Here is a 27374-nt window from a genome sequence, read left to right as displayed (position 1 = left end):
ACACTCATAGTCATACTCAGACGGACACTCGCATTCACACCGTAACTCGCACTCAGACACTAGCACACCCACATAGACACGCATACTCTCGCTCATGTGGTCACTCAGACACTCACACTCATGGACACTCGCATACACCCACACTCAAATGGATGCTCAAACAGACACTCATACTCACACCACTCACACTTGCACAGACACTCATATGGAGACACACAGACACTCACATGGACACTCACTTATGCTCACAAGTACACTCACACATGGACACACCGACACACACATTCACACTCACATGGACACACGCATACTCACAGACACACCCACAGCCACTCAGACACTCACACTGTCACTCATACTCACACTCCCAGACACTCCCATGGACACTCACACCCACCCACCCAAAGACTCACACCAACACTCAGTCACTCACACTCAAGACACTCACAAGGACACTCACTCGTACACTCCCACTGACACACACACTCAGACACTTGCACTCATACTCACATTCACACTGTAACTCACACTTGCACACACTCAAGGTCACTGACTCACATGGACACTCACGCTCATACTCACCAGATACTCACAGACACTCACACAGTCACACTCACTCGTATACTCAGACTCATGCAGACATTCTTTCACATGTGGACACACAGATACTCACTCAAACTGACAGAGACACACACTCTCGGGCACAGACATGCTTTTACTCATACTCACAAGGACATGCACTTGGACACTCAGACTCATACTCACACCATCACTCAGACTCACAGGAACACTCATGTGGACACACTCACAGACAAACACTTATACACTCTCACACAGGCAGACACGCATACTCACGCAGACACAGACACTCACAGACTCTCACTCACACAGACACATACTGATAAACACACTTTCATTCATACTCTCATTCAAACGGAAACTCACACACACTTGTACTAATGCGGACACTCACAGTCACACATGACGATAACTCATGCATTCACTGATGCGGACAGTCACTCAGATGGACACTCATGCAGACACACTCATGATCATACTCACACTCACACCCAAGCAGACACACATTCACTCATACTCACACTCATCACGGCAGTCATACTGATACTCAGGCAGACACTCACTTGGGCACACTCATGACAACATTCACCCTCTCATAACAGGAACTCTCACGGTGATACTCTCAATCACACAGAGACTCCTACGGACACTCACACAGGCAGACACATTCATGTTCACAGTGACAGATACAATCTCACACTCTCATGGACACGCATACTCACATGGATACTTCTGCTCACAGAGACAGTACACACTCACACTTGCTGACACACTCAGACTCATACACTCACTCTCACAGAGACAGACACAGGTACACTCACTTTCATACAGGCAGACACACACTCATACACAGACACTCATACTCGCAGTCATACTTACATTCACACTGGCAGACACACACCCTCACACAGACACACACACACACAGAGACTCTCAGACACTCCCTCAGAGATGAACACACACTCACCAATACGAACACTCACAGAGGCAGAAACACCACCCCCCCCGCCCCAACACTCACACCCACACACATATATGGGCACTCACACTGATACACCCACAGAGGCATGTGCAGCCACACATGCGCACACACAGACACCAACCTGTGCACAAACTGACATGCACACACATGCAAGTGCACACACAGACATGAACAAACGCAGAGGGCGCACACAGATGCGTGCACCTGCAGAGACATACCCACACACCCCCACGACACAAACACACATGCAGTCAGACATGCACACACACACACGCACATAGTTGTGCATGTGCAAACATGCACACAGAGACACATACACACCCCCGACACACACAAAGCCATGCGCAGACACACTCTTGCAGACACACACACACAGATGCATGCACTGATATGCAGACACATGCACACATACACACATGCGCAGACAAGCAGAGACAGATGCACAATGACACAGACATGCACAAAGGGTGACACACACAGTCTCAGACACACAAACACGTAGATATGGACACACAGGGAGACACATTCACAGAGATGCGCACACATACACATGCAGCCATGCACAGACACAAACATAAGCTGACACACACACAGACACAGGCATGCACAGAGCTCACAGACATGGAGACGTGTGCACACAGATGCTTAGACACACGAATGCTCAGACCCACACAGATGCGCCGAGACACACTAATACGCACACGTGCAATAACAGACACATGCACAGATGTGCACATACATACACAGGCACACACACGCAGACACACACAGGCACAAAGACATGCGCAAAATAGACGCGCACACACACGCATGCTCATACACACAGACGTGCACTGATGCTCATGCAGACGCAGAAATGTGGTTACAGAGACCCATACAGACACACAAACACACGCACAGAGACACAGATGTGCACTCAAGAGACGCACACATGCGGACACGTGGACACACAGCCATGTGCTTGCTCTCACCTTTCAGGGACTGTCCCAGTTCTTGCCTCTCAATTCTAAGCTGTGATCCAAAGCCCAAGAGTGGCTGTTACGCTTCCCTGCACAGAGCAGCACTCCCTGGGACATCACAGTATCCGTAGGGCTCAATCACACTTGCTGCATTCCCACAGTCAGGACAGGGGCAGCAAGGCGCAGCCAGCACCCCTTGGTGACACGCAGCAATTGTGATGTCTGTGTTTACCCTAAGTGTCCCCCCTCCTGTCTGTATCCGTGGCGTGTTTGTTTTGATTGGCCAGAAAGAAAATCTGTTGGCATGGAAATGATCCATTTTCTGACCTTCATAGTTAAGGAGGGGGGGGGGGGGGGGGGGAATGTGAAGCTGGAGGGGACTCAAGGACAATTCTGCCCACAACACACACCCCCCACTCAAAGCAAGACCAAATGTGAAGCAGCATCAGGTTCCTCATGGTCTTGTCCAGGTGCTATCTATCCTTGTGTGCTCAAGGACAGATTCCCCCAAAACCTCTTTGGATCCCTGTTCAATACCTCTCTGTCCCCATTCTGAAAACACATTTAGATGTGTTCAAACTTTCCCTTGCTGTAGTTTTTCATCTGTTTTTAATTAGTATGCTGCTTTATACACTTGACACCTACACTGAAGTCACTCCAGTATAAATCTGGAGCTATCCTGCTGAATGAAATGGGGCAGCAGTGGCAATGTACCCTTAAGTGCAGCAGCCATGACAGGCCATACAAAATGCCCATCCCCAATAAAACACACAAACATTGGCTACTAGTAATTGCTTGTGTAGCAATACTCTGAACAGTAAATAAACATAAAATTCCTTAAGTTATCAGGTTATTTACCATCTTTTCCAGATCTTACTTCACATCTGATGAGTGCACAGAAATGATTTATAGAGAGACACTTTTTATAGAACTCCTAAGTGCCAAACCAGACTTCTCTGGCCAAATGGTGTACCTGTCGATGAAAAGTTCTTTATTTCTCTCTACTTGACTGCACATCAGTACTCTTCCTAAAAAGTGTCTTCAGTTGGGATTCTAGTCTTGCAAGAAACATTTGGAGCTAGGATCCAATCCCTTATGCAAGACTGAAATCAGGTATAAAAGCTGGTCACACTGAAGAGGTGGAAACCTTATAACACAGCAGGAGCAGTTACAGCAGTGGCATTAATGAACAGGTAAGAAACAACCTCACTTTGCTCAACATACCTACCCATGCACCGGCATGTCAACAGACCACTTGGTAAATCTGAAAAGGATTTCATCAAGAAACGCCATCCTTTGTTTTCTAGCCAGCACTACTTCCCAATTCTTGAACCACAAAACCCATTATTTCCTGAACAAACTGTGTATCAAATAATGTGTAACCTCCATTGTTTTTAAATGATTAGACACTCGAAAGTTATCTCCTAAGTTACTAAATCGTAACATCGTGTACCTGTGTTAGACAATGGTGACAGAGTAAACACCGCTGAATTTCCCTTCACCCTGGCATCTGGATTTTGAACGGAGTTACTCATAGTACTGTGAATTAAAATTATCAGGGAGAAAGCATGTGTAAGACAGAAAGCAGCTGTGTACACATTAGAGTCACAAGGTCGTCACCTAAACTCATAATAAAAGGGTTTTCTGGCATATGAACAACAGGTCAAGTCCAGCTTCTGTCAAGCTTTCTGAGCTTAATGGACAACAGAGTCTTACCAGATTCACAAGAAGAATCCATTCTGTGCATGAATAAGAGGAGACATTGAGACTTTAGTACCCATTCCTTCTCCTCTGGAAATGAACCTTCTATATGCCCAGAAAGGAAGATTTTCACACACAAAAAAGCAAGCTCCTGATGTGAGTCTCAACAGTACCAATTGTTTTGGATTTCAGAGTAGAACCTACCTACCTAATACGAAAAATACTTCTGCATTGGATTATATAGAGGACAAGTTTTGATCCAGGGGTGGCCTGGGTTTTTTTAAGGGTTTTTAATTGCAGCTGTTTTCCCCCTTCTGTAGCTATCTGTTTAGGAAGCTCATTGTGAAAAACAGCCATGTTTCTTAATAAGTAAAATCTGCTCCAATCTCATTTGGACAAGTAAGACACAGACTTAGCGTAAAGCATTTGAACAAATCAGAAGAATGATTCGCTGAAGCTACCAGTAAAATGAAGAGAACCAGTGGCTGCTAAATAATTGCACTTCTGCTCTGACCAAAAAAATAAAATAAATTAAAAAAAAAAAATAATCTATTTTGAACTACTAGTTTGGAGTAACTGTGGTAAGAAAAGGTGAGTGTATACACTAGAAAAATGCCTATGCTTCAATTTTTGATAATATCAAAACTGTGTACAAACCATTTTTGTACAAAATCAAAATACTAGATCAATTCCCATGACAGGTTTTGCCATGTACCTGCTAATGAGGGCTATGGCATTGAAGCACCTGTTTGGACTGCAAATATGGTGGTACAGCAACTCCGAAAGTGTTAAGAACTGAGCTGTTCACACTTTGTTCAACTGCTGGAGCCTCAGCCTGTACCTGCCACTACTCAAAGTTTTACTAAAGCTAGCAGGACTTGCCAACTGCTGTTGACGGGTAGTGGTACCACCATAAGGTCTCAATGACGATGTCCTGTACCAGCTTCCCAGTACCAAGTCCCTGTTCCCAGGGCTTCCAGACTAAGCAAAGCTGTAGGATCAGGTCTTCAGGTAAGTAATGGGTTAAAGAGTAATAGCTTTGGTGGTCAGTAGAAATTAACTGAAAAACTTAAGAGTTTTCAGATTATTTTAACCCACTGAAGGACAGTGATATTCACTTAGTTTGACAGTGCAGGGGAGGGAATCAATCTTTAAACACAACTCTTCTCAGAGCTGAGCTAGTACAAGGCGGCAGTCAAAAATGGGACACGTCAGAAGCCAGGATGCACCCCTGCATTTTTCTGTGGAGTGCTACACAGATCACGGCGGAGTATCGGAGGATTGCTAACTGCATGCTCAAGAACAGCAGCATTTCACCTGCCTTTATATTCACAGCCACAAAGCTTCAGGCTCACGAGAGGCCACACAGCAGTCACAGCTTGCCCTGCCTTGGGATGGACACCACACTTCATTTCTCACCATGTCTCCCACATGTTCCCCTAACAACAAGATGTATCACTAAAATCCCATGGCTTTGCCAGTGCTGGTGGCTTTAGGAAAAATATAGGCTGCTTGTTCTTTTTGCATAAGACTGCTGTCATTTTCCTCCTTGCAACTACAGCACTCTTCTCTGCACATCGTGAGCTTTTCTTTCACACAACTTCACCACCAAAGCAGCTCCCTGTTCTACAGCCCTTGCAAATGAAATACCTGTGATACTGACCCCAGACTTGTGTACCTTTGTGTGTGACTGTTTACATATACATTTGTGAGATGGGAAATAAACAAGCTATCCACTTTACTCTTGTCTAATTCTGTAATCCTCCCATAAAGCGTTAACTACCAAGTATACAAAATACACCTTTTTATCTGCCATAATCAAATGGAGCTGTGTAACAGTATTATGCTTAAGAGTTCCATCTTTCCACACCTTCTTCTTCCCCCTTTTCTTAGAAGTAGCAGCGTGCCTGCACATCCATTTCTTAGGCTTGATAATTTTTTGTCTTTAATCTCCAGCAACCTGAACCAATACACATACTATCTAAATCACAGCAGCAAGAAAAACCTTACTCCACATCTTCAGCCATGTCAGCATCCATTCACTGAAAAGGGTGCAGCATTTGATCTCAGCTGTGAAGTTCACATGACCACAATTCTTACAATAAGGCTGGTAAAAGCAAAACTCTGGAAAGGCATGTTTCCCTGCCCTTCTGAAGCATCAATTTGTCCACATATTTTACCTTTCTTGCCCAGAAAAGAACAAGCAATTGTAAAACACTACAAAGGAGATTAATGTAGCCCAAAAATAAAGGTCCAGCTGCACTGATTTAAGCTGAGAGCTGGGCTGCTCAGTGCCAAGTTTTCTCTGTCAAGTTGGCCTTTGAAGCATTTTTGGTCCACCAAGGTCTATAGCTGTGAGTTACTTGTACCCATGAGGCTCAACAGCCTACGCTGTAGGTCTGCTGCTCCTTCTAACACAGACAATACAATTTCCCACGGTTACCAAAGACCTCTTACTGCTGTACAATTTAAAAAAAAAGTCACATAGCCCCCATTCTATTCTGGATCACTAAGACAGGCTAGCTAATAGCCTGATGGATTTTGAAACATAATCTAGGAAAGCACTTAGGGTCCCCACACAAGTCAGACGTTTTATACATGTAATGCAGCAACACCTTCTTACCCCAACACTGACATGTTTCCTACAATGGAAAATGTCCAGCTAAATCATAATCAGTGCATCACTCCCGATTCCAGGGGAACTCACCAACAAAACTATTTCTGTTACTTGACTCTGTCTACAGCAAGCTATAGAGTTTAGAATCTACAGCAACATGTTAGAAGAAGCAAACTTTCTTTTTGTCCATAAATAGGTACAGGAAAACCTGAAACTCAGCACTTCTTGACATATTTCTGACAATCACTAAGAAAGCAGTTACTTTTCTGGAAGGGGCTCTGGCTGTTAGCAAGTGTTCAACACTACCTCTAAAGTGAGGGCAATTCTTATAAACGCATCTAACCTTTGTAGCAAATAACTAACAGCCACTTGCCAGCAAGTAAGTGGGAGAGTAGTATGTACCACAATGCCATTGCAAATCAATCTGGGAAGAGGAAAAATTAAGCCATTAATGATCCACCATTTTGGTAGTTCCACAGACACATTTAAAACAAACACACAAGAAACCTGATATACAGAATTAGAAGTTCAGTACCACCTTCTTATGAGTGTCAGATACAGCAAAAAGTAATTTGTCACCACAGATGACCACCAGACCAGCTTCACCAGAATCCCTCTAACCCAAGTATAATCTGCATCATTGTAAAGACCAGCATTCCCCCTTCACACACTCCCAGATTCCAGCAACCCACTGGTTAAGAATTATGCATTTTCATCAGCTCCAATGACCTGCAAACAAAACCCCAAACTTACCTCCCTGTAACATAAAAGTGATCCCAGAATGACTGACCAGCAATTAACCTGAGGTAAAACACGCTGAAGTCTGTCCATGTGATTCCTAGTGCTTGGCTACTATTTCAGAAGCTGAACTACTTGACTGAACAACAAAAACCACCTGCAGCAATAATGTCAAAACCCAAATGCTTTTCTACAGTTCAATTGATGTTACACCTTCCTCTTCCACACACACTGCTTTTCACAGGTAAGTTATTGTTGCTTCTGGAGACCTGCAATAAATCAAAATAGCTGGTTAGTTCAAGCATTATAGTCCTGTCCCCTCGAAATATATATAGTTGCATTTTAACAGAAGTGTCATTAACAGCCACCCGCACTCTAAAGAAACAGGGTAGTTATCCACACCTCACACCTACTCAATGCTTTTCCTTCTGGCAAACACTCCAATTTTTAACAGCTTTCTGCTCAAGGCTTGTTACCTCTGAAACAGCATTGATTTAGTATCAAGCAAATGCTAAAGCTATACAGGAACAGAATAGTTTCTAAAAGGATGTCAGCAAAGACAGTAGGAAAAAAAAAAAACACAATAAGCAACACAAGTCAATCTTTATTGAAAACTGAAGTATTAATACATAACAATTCTTGTTACAATAAACGTGCTTTTAAGAATTTAAATCTGAGCTCATCTACTCATTGAATTGCATAAAAAATAAAAAAGTATGAATTTTCACAATTGAACTGGCTCAGAATGGAATCTCCACTCTTTACGTTGATGCGATAGTTCAATGCAGGAGTGAGTGATGCTTTAAAACTTATTCTGGAAGACAACATTGACCTAAACTTAAAAAAAGTACCAATACAACTGTTTGTAAGACAGTTTTAAAAAAAGTCATAAAAAGGAAACCTGTGTCTATTTCATAACAAACATGGAGAACTATTACTGGGGCCTCTTGTACTTCCATTGCATGCACTCACTTTTTCAAATCTTAGACATGAGGGCAGCCAATAATAGCATTACAATAAAAAAACCCACTAACAAATCCATTCTACTTAAAACAAGTCTGTACAGCAGCCAGCTAAAAAGCTTTCCCAGTTTGCCTGCTAAGTGCCCAAAAGTCACAACAGTTTAGAAAAGTCATGTTCACTTTCTTGATGTTGAAACTTCAGAGCCCATAAATTGTTCATAATATCTTTTTAAATCACAAATGGACCCTTACTACCTGTAGAATTCAGATGTTTCAGTGTTACATTCAACTCACACAAGAAAAGGTTTCCTTGTCCCCAGATAAACACTCTTCCTCTTCTCTCTTCTGTCTACAAAACACGTCTTATTTCCTCTCAACGCCCCCGAACAAAGGTGTACACAGCCTGCTGAAGGAGTCCTCACTACTTCAGAGATCTCAGAATGAACTTGAATCCTGGTGAGGCTTGATGCACTAAACTATCCTATAACTTTGCTGAAGCTGGCATTCTACCTCATCAAATCTGAGGGTCTCTGCAGGAAGCTTAGAGTTGATAAAATACAGGATTAGAAAGCTAACGCGTATTAATGAAAACAGTCTGAATGAGCTTAAATCTGTGTCTTTTGAAGAGGCGCTCACAAACACTTGCACATGAGGAGTAATGGATTGCTGGTGACCCTCCAACACACCGAGGTCGGCCAGGGACACCTCCTGGAGAAGGCTGGACACGACCATGCCTGTTTCCTACCAGCTACTGCACAGACTCTCTCCTGGGCACCTGCAGAGTACCAGCCACCAACCACAATAGCTGTTCTCCTCCACACAAGTTCAGCTGAAGCATCACTATATTGTGCACCTTCCTAAGATGGGAGGTTTCACATACATGGTATTTACTACTCTCTGGCACAAGTTTAAGCCTAGAGTTAAGTGGTGGTATCGGATCGCTGTGCTTACCTACTCAAGCAAAAACATGTTCTAAACCCAAGTGAATGGTGTATAATACTGTACGCTTAAGCACCGGGAAATGATCCCAAGTCAATCTTGACCATCTCTCACTCTGTAGCACCACTACCCAAGGAGCAGTGAAGCCAGAACACTCCATGAAGAGTAGTCAATGTCGAGTACCCTGGTATACAACTCTGTACCATGAACTATTCTCAGACAACACCATGACATGGCGGTACTTACAGGTGGTGGCGGTGTTTTGGCTTGGCTTTTTTTCAGTTGATGAAGCAATACAAGGAAGGACTTCAACTAAAATAACGGGTTTTTTTTCATCTACCACCGCATCTAAGCATTTAACTTGCATAGTACACTCAAAAAGAAGCTTTCTTGAACAGCATTCCTGCACGTCTCCTAGGAACTTCAAACAGGAGATGGTTACAACAAGCATAAGCAAGATCTAGTAGCAGGTTCTCTGTTTTCCTTCCTAGTGTTTCATTAATAACCACCACACCACTGACTAGGGCTATACATTTTTGGTGCCAATTATTAACCATTTTTCTTTCGCTGCTGCTACATTTAAAAGACATTTTTCATCAGTTGTTACTGACATAGGGAATACCTCCATTTTTAAAAAATACTATCAAAACTCAACACCTGAAATTCGATTTACAAAAAAAAAATTCTTGGACTTCTCTGTTATTGCTGCAACAGTTATTTTCAGTTCCAGGTTTAAAGTAGTACTTTGCCTTTAATCACATAAAGCTGCCATAAAAGTTTTTTGTTTGGTTGGTTTTTGTGTGTGTAGTTTTTTAATTTTTTTTTAAAGAGAAGCTTGATCTGAAATGTCTCTACTGCACTGGCTCGGCTCTTTTCATTTGTTGAGGAGCTCTAGTGCAAACACATACTGCGTATTTATTTATAAAGGAATTCTAAATAGGGAATGTTATATAAAAAGCAGGAGAGAATGTTTCATAAGACCCTCACTGTGTAAACGCCTATTTAAAGATGTACAGTTTCCCCCTCCGCAGTTTTATATCCATGCTTTCTACTATTTGCAACAAAATACCATTAAGATAGTTATATATACACATATTCCCCCCATTCCCCTGCACTGTGCTTTTGGTTACTTTCCATATCAACTACTGGAGACATGCTCCACCCTCCCAGCAGATTACAATTGATGAAAACGGGGAGGTTTAGTACCTTTTAAAAAAGGTACAGTGTCCCCCTCGTGGATGAATCCCATAATGCAACTTAGAAGAAAAAGTGCTCAAGTAAGTGAGACTGCCTAAGTGTTATGGAATACTAAACAGAGACCAATTTTGAGATGACATTTAGAAATCTGAAGTCAGAGCAAATATACAGAAGTTATATTCATTCCTTAACTAATTATGTCTTGCAGCATTGATGAAAGTTCTCTCCTATGACTTTCAAACCTTTAGTTTATCGGGTGATGAGACAGGAGACAGCAAAGCTTTGAGCTTGCTCTTTATAGCTTCTCCCCAACACAGCACTGTTTCATACCTCAGCTCTTTGTGAAAATCCTGTGAAGACAACAAAAAGTCACTCTCTACTAGCTACAATGGACAAATGGCCTGTACTAATGCTCACTGTAGTCTCCAGCACACTTGACTAATCGGAGCTGCAAATCTACTACACAAACGGAATTGTTAAACAGGCTTGAACGAAGCAATACAGATTCAAATGAGTTTGTCTGGGGTAATTATCTGCTCCATATAAAAACATATGAAAATCCCTAAGCTGCAGTAAGTGCTCATGAGTAAGGTTTAAAGTACTTATTCCAACAACAGTTATGTTCAAGGCATTAGAAATAAGGGGGCCGTCCACTGACAGTGATTCATGCAAAATAAACCTAGACTTTATTAAACAAAACAAAACAAAAAGTACAAAATATGGAGAGTGCTTACTGTAAAAAATAAAGTTACTGAAGGCTCTAACCACCAACAGGTTACAAAGGTACGTAAGCCTCCCACCGGGGCAGAGTACTGGAATGGCAGCGTTAAATCAGCACTGATGCTACCCTGAAGTAGCTGCCAAATCTGTGTAGGTGCTGAACGACCCAAAACAAAGTCTAACTAGATACAGAACTTAAAAAAATTCCTTCTGAATGGAAGTTAACCTACAAGAACAATACAGCTTGATATACCTCTGTGTAAACGCTTAAAAGGGAACAACATTTTGTAACCATTTACTGCATAATTTATTGCAGGCAGAATGTACCCAAAAAAAGAAAATTGCATCTTTCTGGAATTGTAAGTCAAGGAGGTTTAAGAAAAACCTATATTTCATGTGCAATATTCAGATTTAAAAATTTAAAATCTCCTGCATAACAATTTTGGTATATAAATGGGTTCTAAGGCTAGCCCTTTATCCCCACAGCATTTGCTTTGAGGTACTTTTTAAAACTTGAAGTTGCAAGAAAGAATATCAGAAATGCCTCATTGCAATGAAATGCTAATCTGCAGTCAGTCTTATTTTACGTGCTTCCAAGTGCAATTTACCAAGAAAATACTAAGAAACACATCCAAATGCTGTAATGAGAAAATGGCTCCTATTCAATTACAAATATTTTTAGGGGGGAAAAAAAATAACAAATATTTGAAACCTCTGTTTTCTGACAGCCCTTCTACAGCATATTCAAAGTCCATACTGCAAGTAGCTAACCAGGAAATTGTGTTAAAATGGTTTGTTCCCCTTTAACATACCCATCAGGCACACAAGCTTTCCTCAGAATAACACACAGCCAAACTCCTCCTATTTGTTGGAGAAAGCCTTAGCATTTCTCAAGTGTCAGGAAAGCAAGCTGCATCAACTGCACATACATTTTCAACTGACTACAACATTCTTTAGGAAAAACAGCATGGATTTCCTGAACTGCAAACTAAAAGAAAGTGTTTTTCTACAAGTCTGCGTGGCAGTCTCACTTTGACACATCTTGCATCATATGAAAGATAGTACTGGATATATATCTCCCCAGGACATGCAATTCATTACGCAGGTGAAATCACCTCCTACCATTCCTAAGAGCCAGTTTTGCCTCAAGGAAGTTTGTGTTATTTACTGGCACACACAGCATTACCTTTGTCGTTTCATTCTGATCCTTAAGAACATCTGTATAACACTGAATCCATGTAATGAAAATGAAAAGGTATGAAGTAAACTAATGGCGTGCGGGATTTCTACAGCTTGTCTGACTCATTTTCCAGTCACTCCAATTTAGTAGTTGATTTGAAAATAATACATCACTTAAATAAAAATATGCCCCTTTTAAACTGGCAACTCCATCAACCTGAAAAAGGCTGAAGCACTTATCTAATGTATATTATGGTATTCTATAAAGAAACTCACTTTCGTGATTCTACCTCTTAAGACCCTGCATACATTACAACAGTGCATTAGTGATACAAGTTGTAAAATACTTTTCGGTTCCTTTGGATTTGCATATGATGGTTTTTGCATCAGTCACTGCAGGTAGATTGAGCAAGCTTTGTTTTTGTGTTTTAACATGCATTCAACTAGATATGGATCAGAATAAATTTATACTCCCTTTTTATCATTATAATTAGCTAAAAAATTGCAAGACAGTCCACAAAACAGGATTTAGGATTTGCTTTAAGACTAACTGCTGGAGTTCCAAGATGTAAGATATGCAGCACTGGAAATTCTTCAGTGATCAGGAATTAGTAGTGTTTAGCCAAGTGTTGAAAGCATTCAGAAGAAAGTCCTGGTTGGAGGCATGAGGGCTTCAGCACCAACTTTTAAACCTCAATTTCTTGATTGCATATCTCCCATCTTCAAACCTATGTTAAGAGGTGGAAAAAGGTAGGAAATATTTTCAATTATGTGAAATACTACGCCAGTGTGGCAGAACATTCTACCATTGCATGCACCACACCAATATGCACACACAACAGATGCTTCACATTCCATACTGCTACCCTAGCATTTATCCAGTCCACTGAAATCCACAGGCTTCTAGGTTAAAAATTCACTGCATCCATTTTCTCCTGTCATGTCCATTCCAGCTTTCTATCCTCACTAGTAGTTTTGTCTTAAGTAGAAGGTGCAATATTAGAAAGGTATTTTAGGCTAAATTTTATTTATCAGTAGTCATGAGTTTAGTCACAGCAAAATTCTCACTTTTTGTACTCAAATCATGTAATGTGACACTCCTGAATGAAATATTATATGTGAAACATTTCAGATCTGCAGATCAGTATGTAACATCCCAACAAAACGAGAAACGGCTGTTGCATTCTTAACTAAAAGGGAACATTGTCGCCTATTATCACAGAACTCTGACTCCTAATTGCTGAAACAGAAATCTAGAGAAAGTTAAAACATAGTTAACTTTGTCATAGACTAAATGGACTAAATGTAAATTTCTTGTTCAGTTGTTCTGACAAGTCCTTATTTCAAATGAAGCTGTTCTCAATTTATGCTAAAAAAAAAAACAAACATAAGCAAGGATCCCTAAAACATTAGGCTTTGTGTCAGTTTGATGCAAATTATGCCCCCCAAATCCATCCCACTTTATAGAGGATTTCAAAATCAAACTCCTTTTCTTGAAACCCATGATCTAAATTTCGGGCCACACTAGAAACAATTTTTTCGTGCTGACTGTAAGAAGTATGAATGGAGACTTCCCTGAAACAGAGCGAATATATGAAATTAAAACTCCAGGTTGTGTATTTGTTTCAGCAGCTTACAAGAAAGATTCACTCTCAGAGCAAGGCAAAACACTTACCTTGCCTAAATATTTAGCCAATCAAAAGCAAGACTACAAAGTTGCACACACTGCTTCATTCAGGAATCACAGTACTGCTGAATCCAAGAACTACCAATGAATTCAAAATTCTGAATACAATTAGTCCAAGATGTATTTTAATAAAGCCAACTTGAGGCTCGTTCCCACAGGACTTCTCTCCTTTGCAGGGAACAGTTATTACATAAGCAATAATTTTTGTATATTCTTACTCAATTAGAATACAGCAGAAGTATCCCAGAGCGCTTACCTTCCAAAAAAAAAAATCTCCCCAGAAGAACCTGCAATGCTGTCATTTATAAGAAACGTTAACTGCTTTCAATCTAAATCGGTAACTTACACTGACTGCCAGGATGATCACCACTGTGGGGGCACATAACTATAGGTTGGTGTTCCTGGAGCCCGATATGTGGGCATAGTAACTGGATGAGGGGCTACTGGAGTTGGGGAATGAGTTGTCAACAAAGTACCTAGGATGAAGAGAACAAATTCCAGTACAGAGAAATGAAATGAGGGAGAGGAGAGAAAAAAACAGTTAATTTTTAAAACAATTACAGCTTGTTCATCTTCTGATTTAAAATGACCAGTATTATTTTAGACTGCAGCCCCAACCTTCCTTCAAACGTTTACACAGGGAGATCATTTTGATGTTTAGTCCAATGCACACAAAGATACTCATTACTCAAAAATAGCTCTAGCAGAAACCCTGCAACATAAGCATTATTCACTGCAAAACTTTTTCCCACAGCAGGCTTTACATGCTATAACAATATTTGTTTGTAGAGATAACTGGACTGATAAATCTGAATAAATCAGTTCTTGTTTGCATTATTACAGATAGGTTTTTACAGACTAAGGGGCTTCAGAAACAAACAGGCTAAGATAGCAGGATCTTAACAGTCTTGGTCTACAGCACTTCGTAGAAACAGTAACAAACACCTGGGACAAGCTTTCCCACATACGAAATTCCAACGTTAGCTCAGTTTGTGACACACAACTTCTCTAGTTTTGAGATCCCTCAAATAAATTTGACTAGGTAAAAAGCAGAACGAATCTGAAAACCAGTTCACGGCTTTTGTTTTTTAGGTTACCGAATTGAGCGTGCTTTGAGCGAATGCAGACATTTCTTTGTACATTAACACCCACTGAGTAACAAAGCTTCACACCCCCTCAGAGAACACAGATGAGTCTTCATTATTTGTTAAACAACATTTTCTCCAAGACACCACCACTAGAAGAGTGTGGCATGAGGAAGTCGACATCCCTAACCATTGCCTATGACACAGAAGACCTGCAGGTAGCGTAAACACATAAAATGTTATATTTCAACATACAAAGGTCAGCAATATGAGGGGTGGGCTGAGAACACTGCATGTTCCTCAGCCTGAAGAGGCTGCTGTTTTCAACTAGGCACAGAGAAATGTATTGAGAAGAGGACATCAGATCCTCGACACTAAGATGAGAAGCAAAGCACGCACGATAATGGAAATCCCATACAGATGTAAAGAAAAACTATTTTACCACAATACTAGTATCTGAAAAGAGGATGTGATATCTCCATACTTAGAGATGATCAAAATATCAGTGAACAAGTACTCAACCTGATCTAGCTGAATCCCTTTTGAAGGTGCTGGACTAGACAACCCACCGAATTCCCTTCTAATCTAAACGATTTCATGATTCTGCCAAGCACACATCTGGCATCACAACTTTGTAATGCAGCCATGTTTGCCTCAAACTGAGGGCTTCATCAAGAGAACATGAGGGTTACAAGTTCCATACCTGCTGACATTGCCATCGTAGTCCCAGCCACCATGCCCATGGTCACACCGTTCCCTCTGGGCGGTGGAATGGGAGCAGGATACATCGTCGCTGGCATGCCGTTGGGCTGCACAACTGTGGTGTGATGAATTACGTGGGGTGGTGCTGCATACAAAGGCTGTGTGTAATAAGTGCCTTGCTGTTAGAGAAAAGAAGTAAATTAAGTCATTACAGTATATCTCATGGCGAAGATAAATGATAACTTCTTTCATAAATGTATCATAAAATAAAAGCATTATTCTAAAGACAGAATGTATTTACAGAGTAGAAGCCAAAACACTCATTTCAACTATTCTAACTGCATTTCATTGGCAAACTTTAACATTTAGCCCCCTTTTAAGGCATTTAGGATAACATTCAAATCCAAAACCTTTTTAGAATTCCAACACTGGCTATGCCTTCAACAAAAAGGGCTCATTCTTTATTCATTCCCTTCATTTTGTATCTTTTATTATATTAATCTATCACAGAACTTCTCTCACTATTTCTTTATTTTTTATTCAGCTGCTCTTAGCTAAAGAACCAAAAGTTTCTGACAAATCCAAATACACTAAGCAGACTGGATAAACCCTGTTACGTGTGACAATTTTTTAGTTTTGTTTATTTACCTGTGCATACGGATTCTGCTGTGGATAGGCACTTCGAACTGGGTACACAGCAGTCTGATAGGGATTCGGTGACGAAGAATACGGTGGCACTGCACCACTAGTGGGTGAACAAGATACTTTATATGGGGTGCCTGGAGTGTAACCTGAAACAAAGGTAAATCTGCATTAAAAACAGGAAAAATGAGTGTCAGTACACTGCTTTCTGAAGTCAGGGTTGCACGGTTCTTAATTTCCAAACTCCTTAATCTTCCTGTTAGTACTTAGCAGGCTAGCCTCAAAATCCCAGCACAAGTTCTATCATTCACATGATACCGATAGCAGTTCAAAACCTAAATACTTCACTGTGTCAACTTAACATGAAAAGTTAGCTCTATTTTTGCACAATTTTCCTTTCAAATCTATGGATAGGGGATAAAAAAGTGGATTTGTATTTTCACAGTAATATAATTAAATACTTGGCTTCAGCACATTAGGCAGCATTCCTATATTGGAGGATTTCATCCATGCCAATATTAGCCCAGCTCCGAATGCATCCCAAATTATACTGGCAAAACACAGTAACCGTTAACTAACCTGCAGTTACCTTCTGTAGAAGAAGAGGCAGCACAGGAACAGCTTAATTTCAAAAAAGAGACTTATGCAGAGAGCTCCAGATGGATTTTTCAGAGAACAGAGAGACACAATCTGCATCTTCCACTTCAACTTACATTTATTCATATTTGCATTTTGGCATTTTTTGAACTGGGTAAAATAAATATGAAAGGCTATGCCTTTGAAACACAAACACTGTAGAGCTCGTTGCAACTTCAAATGGGACTCCGAAGGCACTTCAGTATCTTTAAATCTCCTTTTTGTGTATTACATATGTAGACATACCCTTCATCATCACTTATGAATTATTTGTATACCTTACAATAAGACTACAGATGCCATCCAAAATATTTCTTTGGCATTCCTATTATAAGTCCCCCAAAAATCAGTCTGCCTTGTAAATGCTGGGAACTGTTCAGTTTTTACAGGGACAAGTAGCAGCTGCTGGCTCAGACCCTGCCTGAAGACAGTTCTTCCATAGTTTCTCCTGCCCTCACCAGACAAGGTCTCAGGAGAAAAGAACAAGGTTGATGAGGCATGGAGGAGACGTGTGAAAAGCACCATTGCTGCTGCCTGCTACACTCCCATGTTTATACTGTGGCTCAATGGCCAGAGTGGGAATACAAACACCCTGGCAGCAGCACCCACCAGTAATAACATTCTGGGTAGTAAGCACCCAGCACCACCTATTCTGGAGAAAGCACCAAAGCCCTGTGCCTGTGCTATCCTGAAACCATCTTGAGTCTTCTGCAGGTCCACCACAGCAGGAGATGCCACATCCACAGACCGAATGACTATTTAGCTGGAATTGGCAACTGTAAAAACAAGTCTAGAACATGCTGACTTCAATCCAGAGAACAGATCTGAAGCCACATAGCAGAGAGACCACTGGCATTTGTGTTGTGAAAAATCAGTGTGTGCAGACAGCATGATGACAGATGACCTTCCTTCATTTTGCAGAAGTCCGAGTTTCTTCGCAACTTCATTCCACCCTTCAAACTGAAAACTTTTATGTTAATGAAGAAACAGGTTTACTGTGTTTTTCTTTTTATTTTTTGATAGAATTTATGACCTTTACAGATACTAAAGAAAGCTATCATAACACTTAATCTGAAGTCTTGTTTTTAGAGATCTTAAGTATTTGACAAAGAGACTGTGCTGAGGAAGTAACTTCTATTTCTAGCGTGGAGAGCTATTTCTGTTGAATAAGCCAGCTACAAAATGCTGAACTTGAAACATCCATAGTGAACCACAACTATGTCCTCAGTCAAGCCCACTCTCATTCTAAAAAGCCACTGATACAGCTGCACAGGATATTTAACTTCCATTATCACAAAGTGGTACATCTGTACAAGAGATATTCTGCTTTGCCATTTAATTATTTTCTTCCTTATAGGGAGTAAAGACCTTAAAAGTAAACCACGTGGTTATTTAAAACCACAGAAATTTAAGGAAGCTACTTGTAAAAAGGTATTCTTTCTGAACAGTGGCACAGCATGTTCAAACACTGCTGCATGAGACAAATTTACAAAAGCTTTGATTCCACAAACAAGCAGCTACATCAGAACGTATAATAAAAAAGTCCCGGCTGTTAGGACAAAGTACTTCAAGTTTTCATCTGCCTGAATTAGAAGAGCCAGACATTTTGAACTTTAGTTCGTAGCTTAAAGAGTAGCTAAAAATTGTTCTTCTGAAATAAAAGCTTATTTTTCTATTCAACAGCAATAAAGACTCTAGTAGTACTAGCTTTAAAAAAAATAAAGGATATTTGAAAATGGCAAACAACAACTTCTATTTGTCTTTATTCCTTTTTCACATAAAAGTGAAAAAATTCCTACTCTAACTTTGCTATATTCATAAGACATATTCCAAGATTAATCAACACAAACTAATAATATGGTAACATGATTAAGTCTACCAAGTCAACAATCTTTCCCAGAAACCATAACCCTCTATTACAACATAATGGACACAGAGGAAAAAACACAATCAAGTGGATAAAAACATTGGTCTCATGATTTGGTAAATCTTCATCTTCCTGCAGTAGGATTTGCAAACCACAACTCGTAATAAGACTGGAACTACCTTTCAGTTATCTGATCCTAGGAACAAAAATTATAGCTACTTCTTAGCATAACTGCAGGAATCTGATGTTATACACAGTGGAGCACAGAAGGCAGACACACACCCCTAAGGTAATCTCCACCATGAAACTGAATGGTGTAAGTAATACAAGTCGATAAGAAAAGCCCACACAGGGTTTCGATTCCCACTCGTTATACCCCTGATGGGGACTCATCTTGCTTCAACATCATGCTCAAAAAAGTACTTAAGCAACTCAGTGCAAATGCAAGCTGGTAGCCCCTAGATGTGGTACTTGCACAGAGGCAAGGTTTGGTTTTTTGTGGTGTTTTATTGTTTTGGTTTTGTTTTGGTGTTTTGGTTTTGTTTTAAATTACTGAAACTTATCCATTTGTTTCCCTGCCTTCAATACAAGACCAAAGACAAGCCAAAATCAGTTCTGCATTCGCTATGCCTCTAAGCAGCAAACTGAACAGAGACACAGGTTGAACCAACTAGAGCATTCCACAGTTAGCTGCACACTATTAACAGGTTCTGCAGGCAAACACTTTAGATACCTTACTCTGTCTTGCCTCAGTAATTGCTGCCATGCCCTTTTAAGAAATCAAAACAGAGCAACACACAGCCCTGTGAAGAGATGCATTTCTAAGCAGTCTGTCATCAGTCTTCCTCGCTTGTCATACAGAGTCTCATTGCAAAATTAAAAAATAAAATCTGTTTTCCTTTGTGCAATAGAACCATCACCCAGCTTAGAACACAGCATTCAGGACTTGAAGCTACAGCTGAGAGAGAGATTAAGACTTCACATCTTACAGGAGTCTCCTGGTAGTGAAATGTCATGTTACAGACACTGAATTTCAATACTGCACATAGGCTTCAACAACGTCAGCTTCCCAATTTCCAGTAGTGGCCTTTCCTATCCCTGTAAGTTAAACAAGGACATGCAGGGACAAATTTGTTTATGTACCACATGTGTCTCTGAAAAGCTGGCATAAAACACGCAAGTGAAAGAGTTCCTGAAGATGGCCCAGATCTGCATTAACAGAACAATGTAAAAAATTCCTTAGTACGCCAAGTAAGCACAGGAAGAATACTATCAGATGTGTGTTCCTTGTTTAAGTGGAAACTAAATGCTACCAGTTTCTGTTTTGTTTCAATCATTAATACATCAAAATCATCATCTATTAGTGAAAGCAGGACTACGTAAGAGCTTAGGTGAGGGCTTTGGTTTCTCTTGTCTGTGTTTTTCTGTCTCCCTTTTCCTACGCTCATCACATTCCCTTTCTCTTGAAAGATAATCATGCATGAGTAGTTACCCAAATCCTCCTCCAACATCCACTACAGACAAATTAGTTTTGCCCAGCAACCAGGCTTTCTAGACAATTAGTTTGTGGAAGACAATTTTTAGGGCAGAAAGAAGGCAACAAGGTAAACTTGGAAAGAGATCTAATTCAAGAAAAGCATGAGGAAGAAGAATTCTGAAGACAGAAGAAAAAACAGGAATCTGGAAACAACCAGGAGGATGCAAAGCAAGCAGAATCAAGAACGAAGCAGTGAGGGAAAAATGTAACACAATCCTCAAGTATCAGCCTGAAATATAGAAATAACAGCCAAAAATGGCAAATTTTCCCTTCTCCGAAGGTGAAAGCAGTATAAGACAAGATTATACTAAATGTATCAGATTATTCCTTATGAGTCATATTCAAAGTAATGTAAAGCTTATCCCGCAGTGTAAGTGTTATTGTAAGCCCTTCCCTTCTTGGTTCTAACAGCTTCCAAACTTCAGGTTACTGCTTTGACATACCTATTACACGTACCTGTTTGGAAGGTAGGATTTGCTCCAGGATACATATTAGGGGAATAGGCAGGAGCAGCCGCTGCATAGCCCATTGGGAAGCCAGCTAGAAGAAAGAATATGTCAAAGTTATTTTCTAAACTAACTGCCCTGTCTAACTAGACTTTACTCTCAAAGATTTTCACTGTACATCTTCTAATTAAGATGACCTAACAGATGGCCTTCAGTCATACCTCCTCAACTGAAACACTGGACTGCTCCCAAGCCACCAGCGGCTGAATGCTGGATGGAAGGAACAGCTAAGGAGTCACAAGTGCAATTCTCCCTTACATCCCTGTTTCAGCAAACCTCGAACTTCGCCAAGTGACTCTTAAGTTTTGTGCAACTGTTCAACCCTCCTGCCCCACAGAGTTTTATGATCTGACGCACATAAAACATTTATCAGAAGAAAAGATACTTTTTCGCAGAAATAAATCTCTAGAAGTCACAGTGACTCTGACTCTTCAGATCAGAGATATCCCAAGTACAGAGTACAAAGCAACCTTAGGTAGTCTAAAACGTTTGCTGCATTTGACACAGATTTGTTCTTACACTCAGGTAGCAAACAAGCTCACTGGTTTCAGGCATGTACTATGACAGTTATCAGTAACAAGTGATTCACTGAGGTATTGGCAAAATGATAGGTAAACACTTCTATACCAGAACAGAAGAACAACGACAGTTGAACTAACATTGCAATATACTGGCCTCCAGCATAAGACGGAAAAGCGTTAGCAAAAGCTACAGTTACTTGAAAAATACAAAGTTTGTTTAGATTGTAATAAGTGAAATTTCTGAACTAACCACAGCCATTGATTTTTCCAGGAACTTATTATTTTAAACTGTAAAACTGAGTAATGTCTGTATTTAGAAAAAGAGTTACTACCACATTTGTTATCAACATATAAAGATTTCAACTTCTCCAGATAAAAGGCAATTACTATTTGCATATTCACTGTCAGGCTTAAAGCTGCTAGTTTTACACTGCTATTAAAATTTGAGGGTTTCTATTTTGCTATAAATCCCAGAGTCCTTAGCAATTCCTCCTAACAATAGAAATTCCTTAGCTCAGGACTACATATGCCAATTTAGTTTTGTAAAGTACTCTGTAAACATATCAAGTGACATACACTTGGCACTAGTATTAGGTGGCCAGCATGGGTAAGGCTAAGAAAAACATTAGGCTTAAAAATCAAAGGTAAAAATAACATATCCAATTCATAACAACTTTTCCAAGTGTAAATAGCTCTTAAGTTTTCAAATTCACAAGCTGCAAGTCAAAAACTTTAATATAGCTTTACACCTTATTCAAACTGACTACACATCTGCAACACCACTTCTGTGGTTTACATTTTCAGCCCTCTACTCTTTCTTCACAGGTTTAGCTCCACAGTACAGCACTCTGAGCTGCTTAAGAAAAAAGTCATCTGTGAAAAACGTAACTACCACAAGCAGCAGTTTTAATTTCCACACAGAACTTACCTATGTGAGAACATTTGGATATTGATTACTTACTACTGTAAACCCATCCAACAACCTCAAATAGGTGTAGTGTAATATAAACAGCTATTAAATATGCAACAGCTTCAGAAATACAGTGCCTTTAAATAATACATTCCACCTGGAAATATGTTCATTATCATGCAAGCCATGTAAATTGAATGTCTCTGAATGGAGAATCTGTAGCTTTTAAATTAGGAGAGGCAAACAGGGGAGACTTAGTCATGCACTAGATTTTAAAAAAATACTAAATGCAAGTCTACTACTCTTCATTTTAGAAAACATGTGTTTATCCCACAATCTTTATGCCCAAACCAGGCAGCTCAGCAAACTACCTGTAACAGTGTGACCCCACGGACCTTATTGACTAAACTGAATTCAAGGGTCACAGTAAACTGACCAACTGCTGTAAGGAAGAGTTTCGAGTGATCAACTTGTAGCATGACATTAAGGCACTTCTATAACAATTCTACCCCAATTTCACGTATTTTAGTTATGCTAATTTACAACCAAGTGAAGACTGGCAAATACACAGTACTTGCATAATTAAATATGTAATCTAATATGTATAACAGCAGAATAAAATACTAGAAGTTGTAATGTTGTTTAAACTGCTATTTATGAATCTACAATAGTATATCTTCCTAAATAAATTAAGGTACCACTTAGCTTAGTATAAACAAGAGCTTCAGTGCAATATGTAAATGGTTATAAGTAGAAACGAAACCCTGGTTTATACAAATCTGTGTTTAGAAAATGAATAGGGATAAAATTACAAAGTTATCTTTGAATAATTCATAATAACCTTTATCTAAAGCAAAAGAAAGCCTTGTAAAAGCCAATAATTACAAACACAGAAATAATTATACGGAGATATTAATTAGTAAACGACTGCTGCTTGACTTATTATAAAATTACACAACAGACATCATGAAAAAAAAGACCAACTCAAGAAACACTGCCTGAAATGCCTCATGGAGGCACATAGTGCTTCTTTTCAGCCTTCCTAAAAAGTTCTGTCCAAATCTAATTATTGCCTTATCCAGCTTCTGAACTATGGGGACATCAGAAATGAACCCTGCTCACAAATACATTAGGAGATGAGAGGGGAATAAAACCCTGGTGAGAAACCTGACGCCAAATGAGAAGCAGAGAAAGCAAGAAATATATTTGATTTCTATTTTAAAAACATTTTTTTGGCCGTTTTATTTGTCCCACCTTTGATGTCATGCTTCAGGCAGTCATAAAACAGATAGGAGGAACAAGAATTAGAGGATAGAAAGGCTAAAAGCACCAGCCAACTAGCAGCAGAAATAGACTGACTCCTCTTCTTGCAGGGCGTAATTATTAGAGCTCCTAAAATAAGCTGCTTTGGCAGAGATACTGAAGTTAGAAATACAACAGAACAACTAACTTGACTCTTGAAATGTCACTTTTTAAATTAAAAAAAAAAAAAAAAAAAAAAAAATCCCCCAAACAGATAATACATAAAGCCCTTCATAAGTGGCTATTTCTTCTTGATTAGTAACAAAGATCTCTGTAACATAAACTCATTAAAAAAAAAAGAGTTACCTACCCGGATAACCAATTCCTTTGGCATTTGCATAGGGAACCCCAGAAGATCCAGGGCTATACACAGGATTCATGATTCCAGTAACTGAATCAGGGAAAGAAAAGAAAAATTTACTTTATTATAGGGAAAGCTTGCAATCCCAGCAACTAAAGCAGAACTGGAAATGGGGGAACGCATATTGGAAGAAAAATAAACAGAGGGAAAAGCCGCAATTCAACTACTTAGCAACCTTGAAACTGTAGCTACAAGCAGAAGTAAGTTTCAAAGCATCACAGCCCTCAACTGGCTAGAGAATGTCTCAGGAATGAAACATTCCCTGTTGTGGAATATGCTTTCAAAATATTTCCATCCCTAAGAGCATCCCCATGGCTGCAAATCCAGAACCCACTGCAGGAGTTCACCTGCGCTGGACTTCTCCGATGGCATCTATCAATCACTTATCATCCATCTACCATCTATCAATCTTCGATTCTTCCCATTGCCTTGCTGAAGCATCTAGCCAAGGGATGCAAATACTTATGCTCTATTACTGCTGGCATTTTAAGTCTGGGATTTTGGTCCTTTACCAGCACCAAATTCCTTCACTGTCAACAGCCCAAGTGTTACAGAAGTAAGTGGTAAAAGACTTTCTGGACTAGACAGCTAGCTCACATTTGTTTACTTGCTTCTACATTCTTCAGAGCCTATGACAAGCTCACAGTTGGGTCCAGTCATTTCTGATTTCGTATACACAAAGAGGCACCTACAGTTAGTATCACTGGCAGGAATAAAGACAAATCCCCAGTTTTAAAAAGAATCTGGTAAGTAAACACCATGAAAACACCTCCAACAGCAAGACAGGAAGACACACTATGAAACTAGACTTTCTTATTAACCGCTAATAGCCGATACTTGAGTCACTTCCTACTCTATATCTTGAGATGCTGTTTTACTCAAACAGTGTGTTCAGCAGCTTAACACGATTTAACAGAATTTTGTAAATAAAGTTTATGAAGCGAGAGTCATAATTACACGTCCACTACTTTAATTACAGAATGCATTAGGGCAGGAATCTGAGGTAACTGTATCAGTATAGCTGCACTAATAAACCTATGTTAAGTGACTGTATAAACCATAAGCAGTTTGCTTTTTAAAGTAACACTGAAGACAGCTCTGTGCCTGGAGTTTTAGCAGCATCTAGTACACAACAGAAGTAAAAGGAAGATTTGTGCCAAATTAGGAAATCGGAAAGTAAATTATGTCAAAGTTTACCACCAGCTTTCACAAAACACTTAAACTTGATGTAAGAGAATTACAAGATTCACCAGTTTCTTGGACTTTTCCCACACAAACAAAGCAATAATACTAACTTAAACAGAACTACTTTTATTTTTTCCAGCTTCATATTTGATTACATATCAAGACAACAGAATCTATTAAGAATGAGTTAAACACCCTGCCATTTACATTGCTAAGTATGATGAAAGTTCCCCAAAACAGCATGTTTTAATCACCCGACCAACACTGAAAAAAAGCAGTTTGACACAAATCTCTTTGGAAATGTTCCACATCAAACCAGTCATCTTCAAGTATAAACCATTTTTCCAACAAAGCCCTGTGAAGTTTTGTCGCATTAACTCTGCTGTACCATCATGAACCATATTTTACTGGACTAACACTTCACTGTAGCAAGTCTGTTCTTTGCTCCTGTACTTTCTACTGTGTATCTGCATTTCTAAGTAATTGAAATGAGCCTGTTCCCTTAGTATTTCCCTGCATTCCCTGTTCATTCGCATCTCTGTTCCTCTTTCAATATTGATTTTGTCACATTTTGTCTCTAAGCTCATAAACCCCATAAGAGTTTCAAGCTTCACTTCAGTCTCAGCATTTCCGAGTTGTGGGTAAAAGGCTTCAGGGAGGTGCATATCCTCTCCCACTCCAATATCAACAGCACTCTCCCACACCCCACATCCCTAGAAAGACGCTGTACCTCCTTGCAATCTCTACAGCAATGAGGAGGAAAGAAGACTGTAACCCTCTCACCATTCTGAATGGCAATGAGAAGAAAGAAAGAGGTCTGGAAAACCAGCAAGAACATTCTGTGAATATCAAGGTGTTATATACAGATATATATAGATACACCCCACTACTATCATAAGTATTAGTAGTCAATGACTGCAAAAGAACACAAGGGCATACATTCTGAGGGGTAACAAACAGAAGCCACACAAAGCTGAAAATGTACAGAAAATGAATAGAAAAGGACAACTCAAGACGATGTCCAAGGAAGTAGAGTATGAGGCAGGAACTCTACTTAAGTAAGGAGAGAAAAAAAAAAAAAAAAAAAAAAGTATGGTTCTGGAAGCCTGCAAGCTCCTTCTACTGGAAATAATGTCAACTTCCACTTCAAATGCATCCATACTTCAAAATCTGTACACACATTACTGCACCTTTGGTTGAACAGGTATGTACTTCCACCACTTCTGCTTTCACCACTGAAATACAAGTAGAGATCCACCAGCCTACAAAAAGTTTTTGTAACGCAGACAAACTTCAGATCATTTCTAATTAAAAATAATTATTTTCAGGTATTCTCTGAAGGACGCAACATGTAAGTATAATTATATAGTATTACCCAGTGGTTGCAATCATCCCAGTCTTACTGTAATTTTACTTGGAAGGGCATCTGTTATACTGAAATACAGAACCTTGCAGTCCACTTCCCTGTAACACTTCAAGTCCACATCAAACACTAGGGAAACTACTATAAAGTGAACCCAAAGGATTGTGCCTTTCAACCCTTTTGTTGGCATCCCCTCCAAAGCATTCTCATATTAATGTGTATGTAAATAAGTGTCTACCCTGCATCATCTGTATATAAATTGCACAGCGTCAACTGCATATAAATTACACCCAACTAATTCTTTCAGCTGAAATGAAGGTAAATTAAAGATGCTCCGATTAAAGACTATGCAAGCATGCTTGGGAAGCACTAATGCTTCACCTTTCATTCTTGCCAAACAAACTCGGTTTTGATGAAGCCTGTTAAATCTTATCTTGGGACAGATACCAGGACAATCATCCTCCTCTTAAATCCTCATTTCAGGAAGCTGAGCACAA

The 27374-nt window shown here is 39.8% G+C and overlaps 1 protein-coding gene across 4 annotated transcripts in view; it reads right to left on the bottom strand.

Annotated features, from left to right (window-relative positions):
* Positions 1 to 8160: 8160 nt before the first annotated feature.
* FAM168B (family with sequence similarity 168 member B) overlaps positions 8161 to 27374 on the bottom strand; it is a 305947-nt gene continuing 286733 nt past the window's right edge. For all 4 annotated transcript variants that reach the window (XM_021297424.2, XM_005509600.3, XM_065074258.1 and 1 more), the window contains 6 exons: positions 24279 to 24359; positions 21186 to 21269; positions 16696 to 16838; positions 16049 to 16226; positions 14607 to 14736; positions 8161 to 13301 (listed from right to left, as the gene is read on the bottom strand). In XM_021297424.2, coding sequence (XP_021153099.1) covers positions 14624 to 14736; positions 16049 to 16226; positions 16696 to 16838; positions 21186 to 21269; positions 24279 to 24348 — 588 coding nt within the window. In that variant the 5' untranslated portion in view covers positions 24349 to 24359 and the 3' untranslated portion in view covers positions 8161 to 13301; positions 14607 to 14623. The remainder of the gene's footprint in view (positions 13302 to 14606; positions 14737 to 16048; positions 16227 to 16695; positions 16839 to 21185; positions 21270 to 24278; positions 24360 to 27374) is intronic.

This window comes from Columba livia, chromosome 9, assembly GCF_036013475.1.
Source record: "Columba livia isolate bColLiv1 breed racing homer chromosome 9, bColLiv1.pat.W.v2, whole genome shotgun sequence".
NCBI lineage: Eukaryota > Metazoa > Chordata > Aves > Columbiformes > Columbidae > Columba > Columba livia.
The sequence above is the reverse complement of the archived record's forward strand: the minus strand, read 5'-3'. Positions and strand labels throughout refer to the sequence as shown.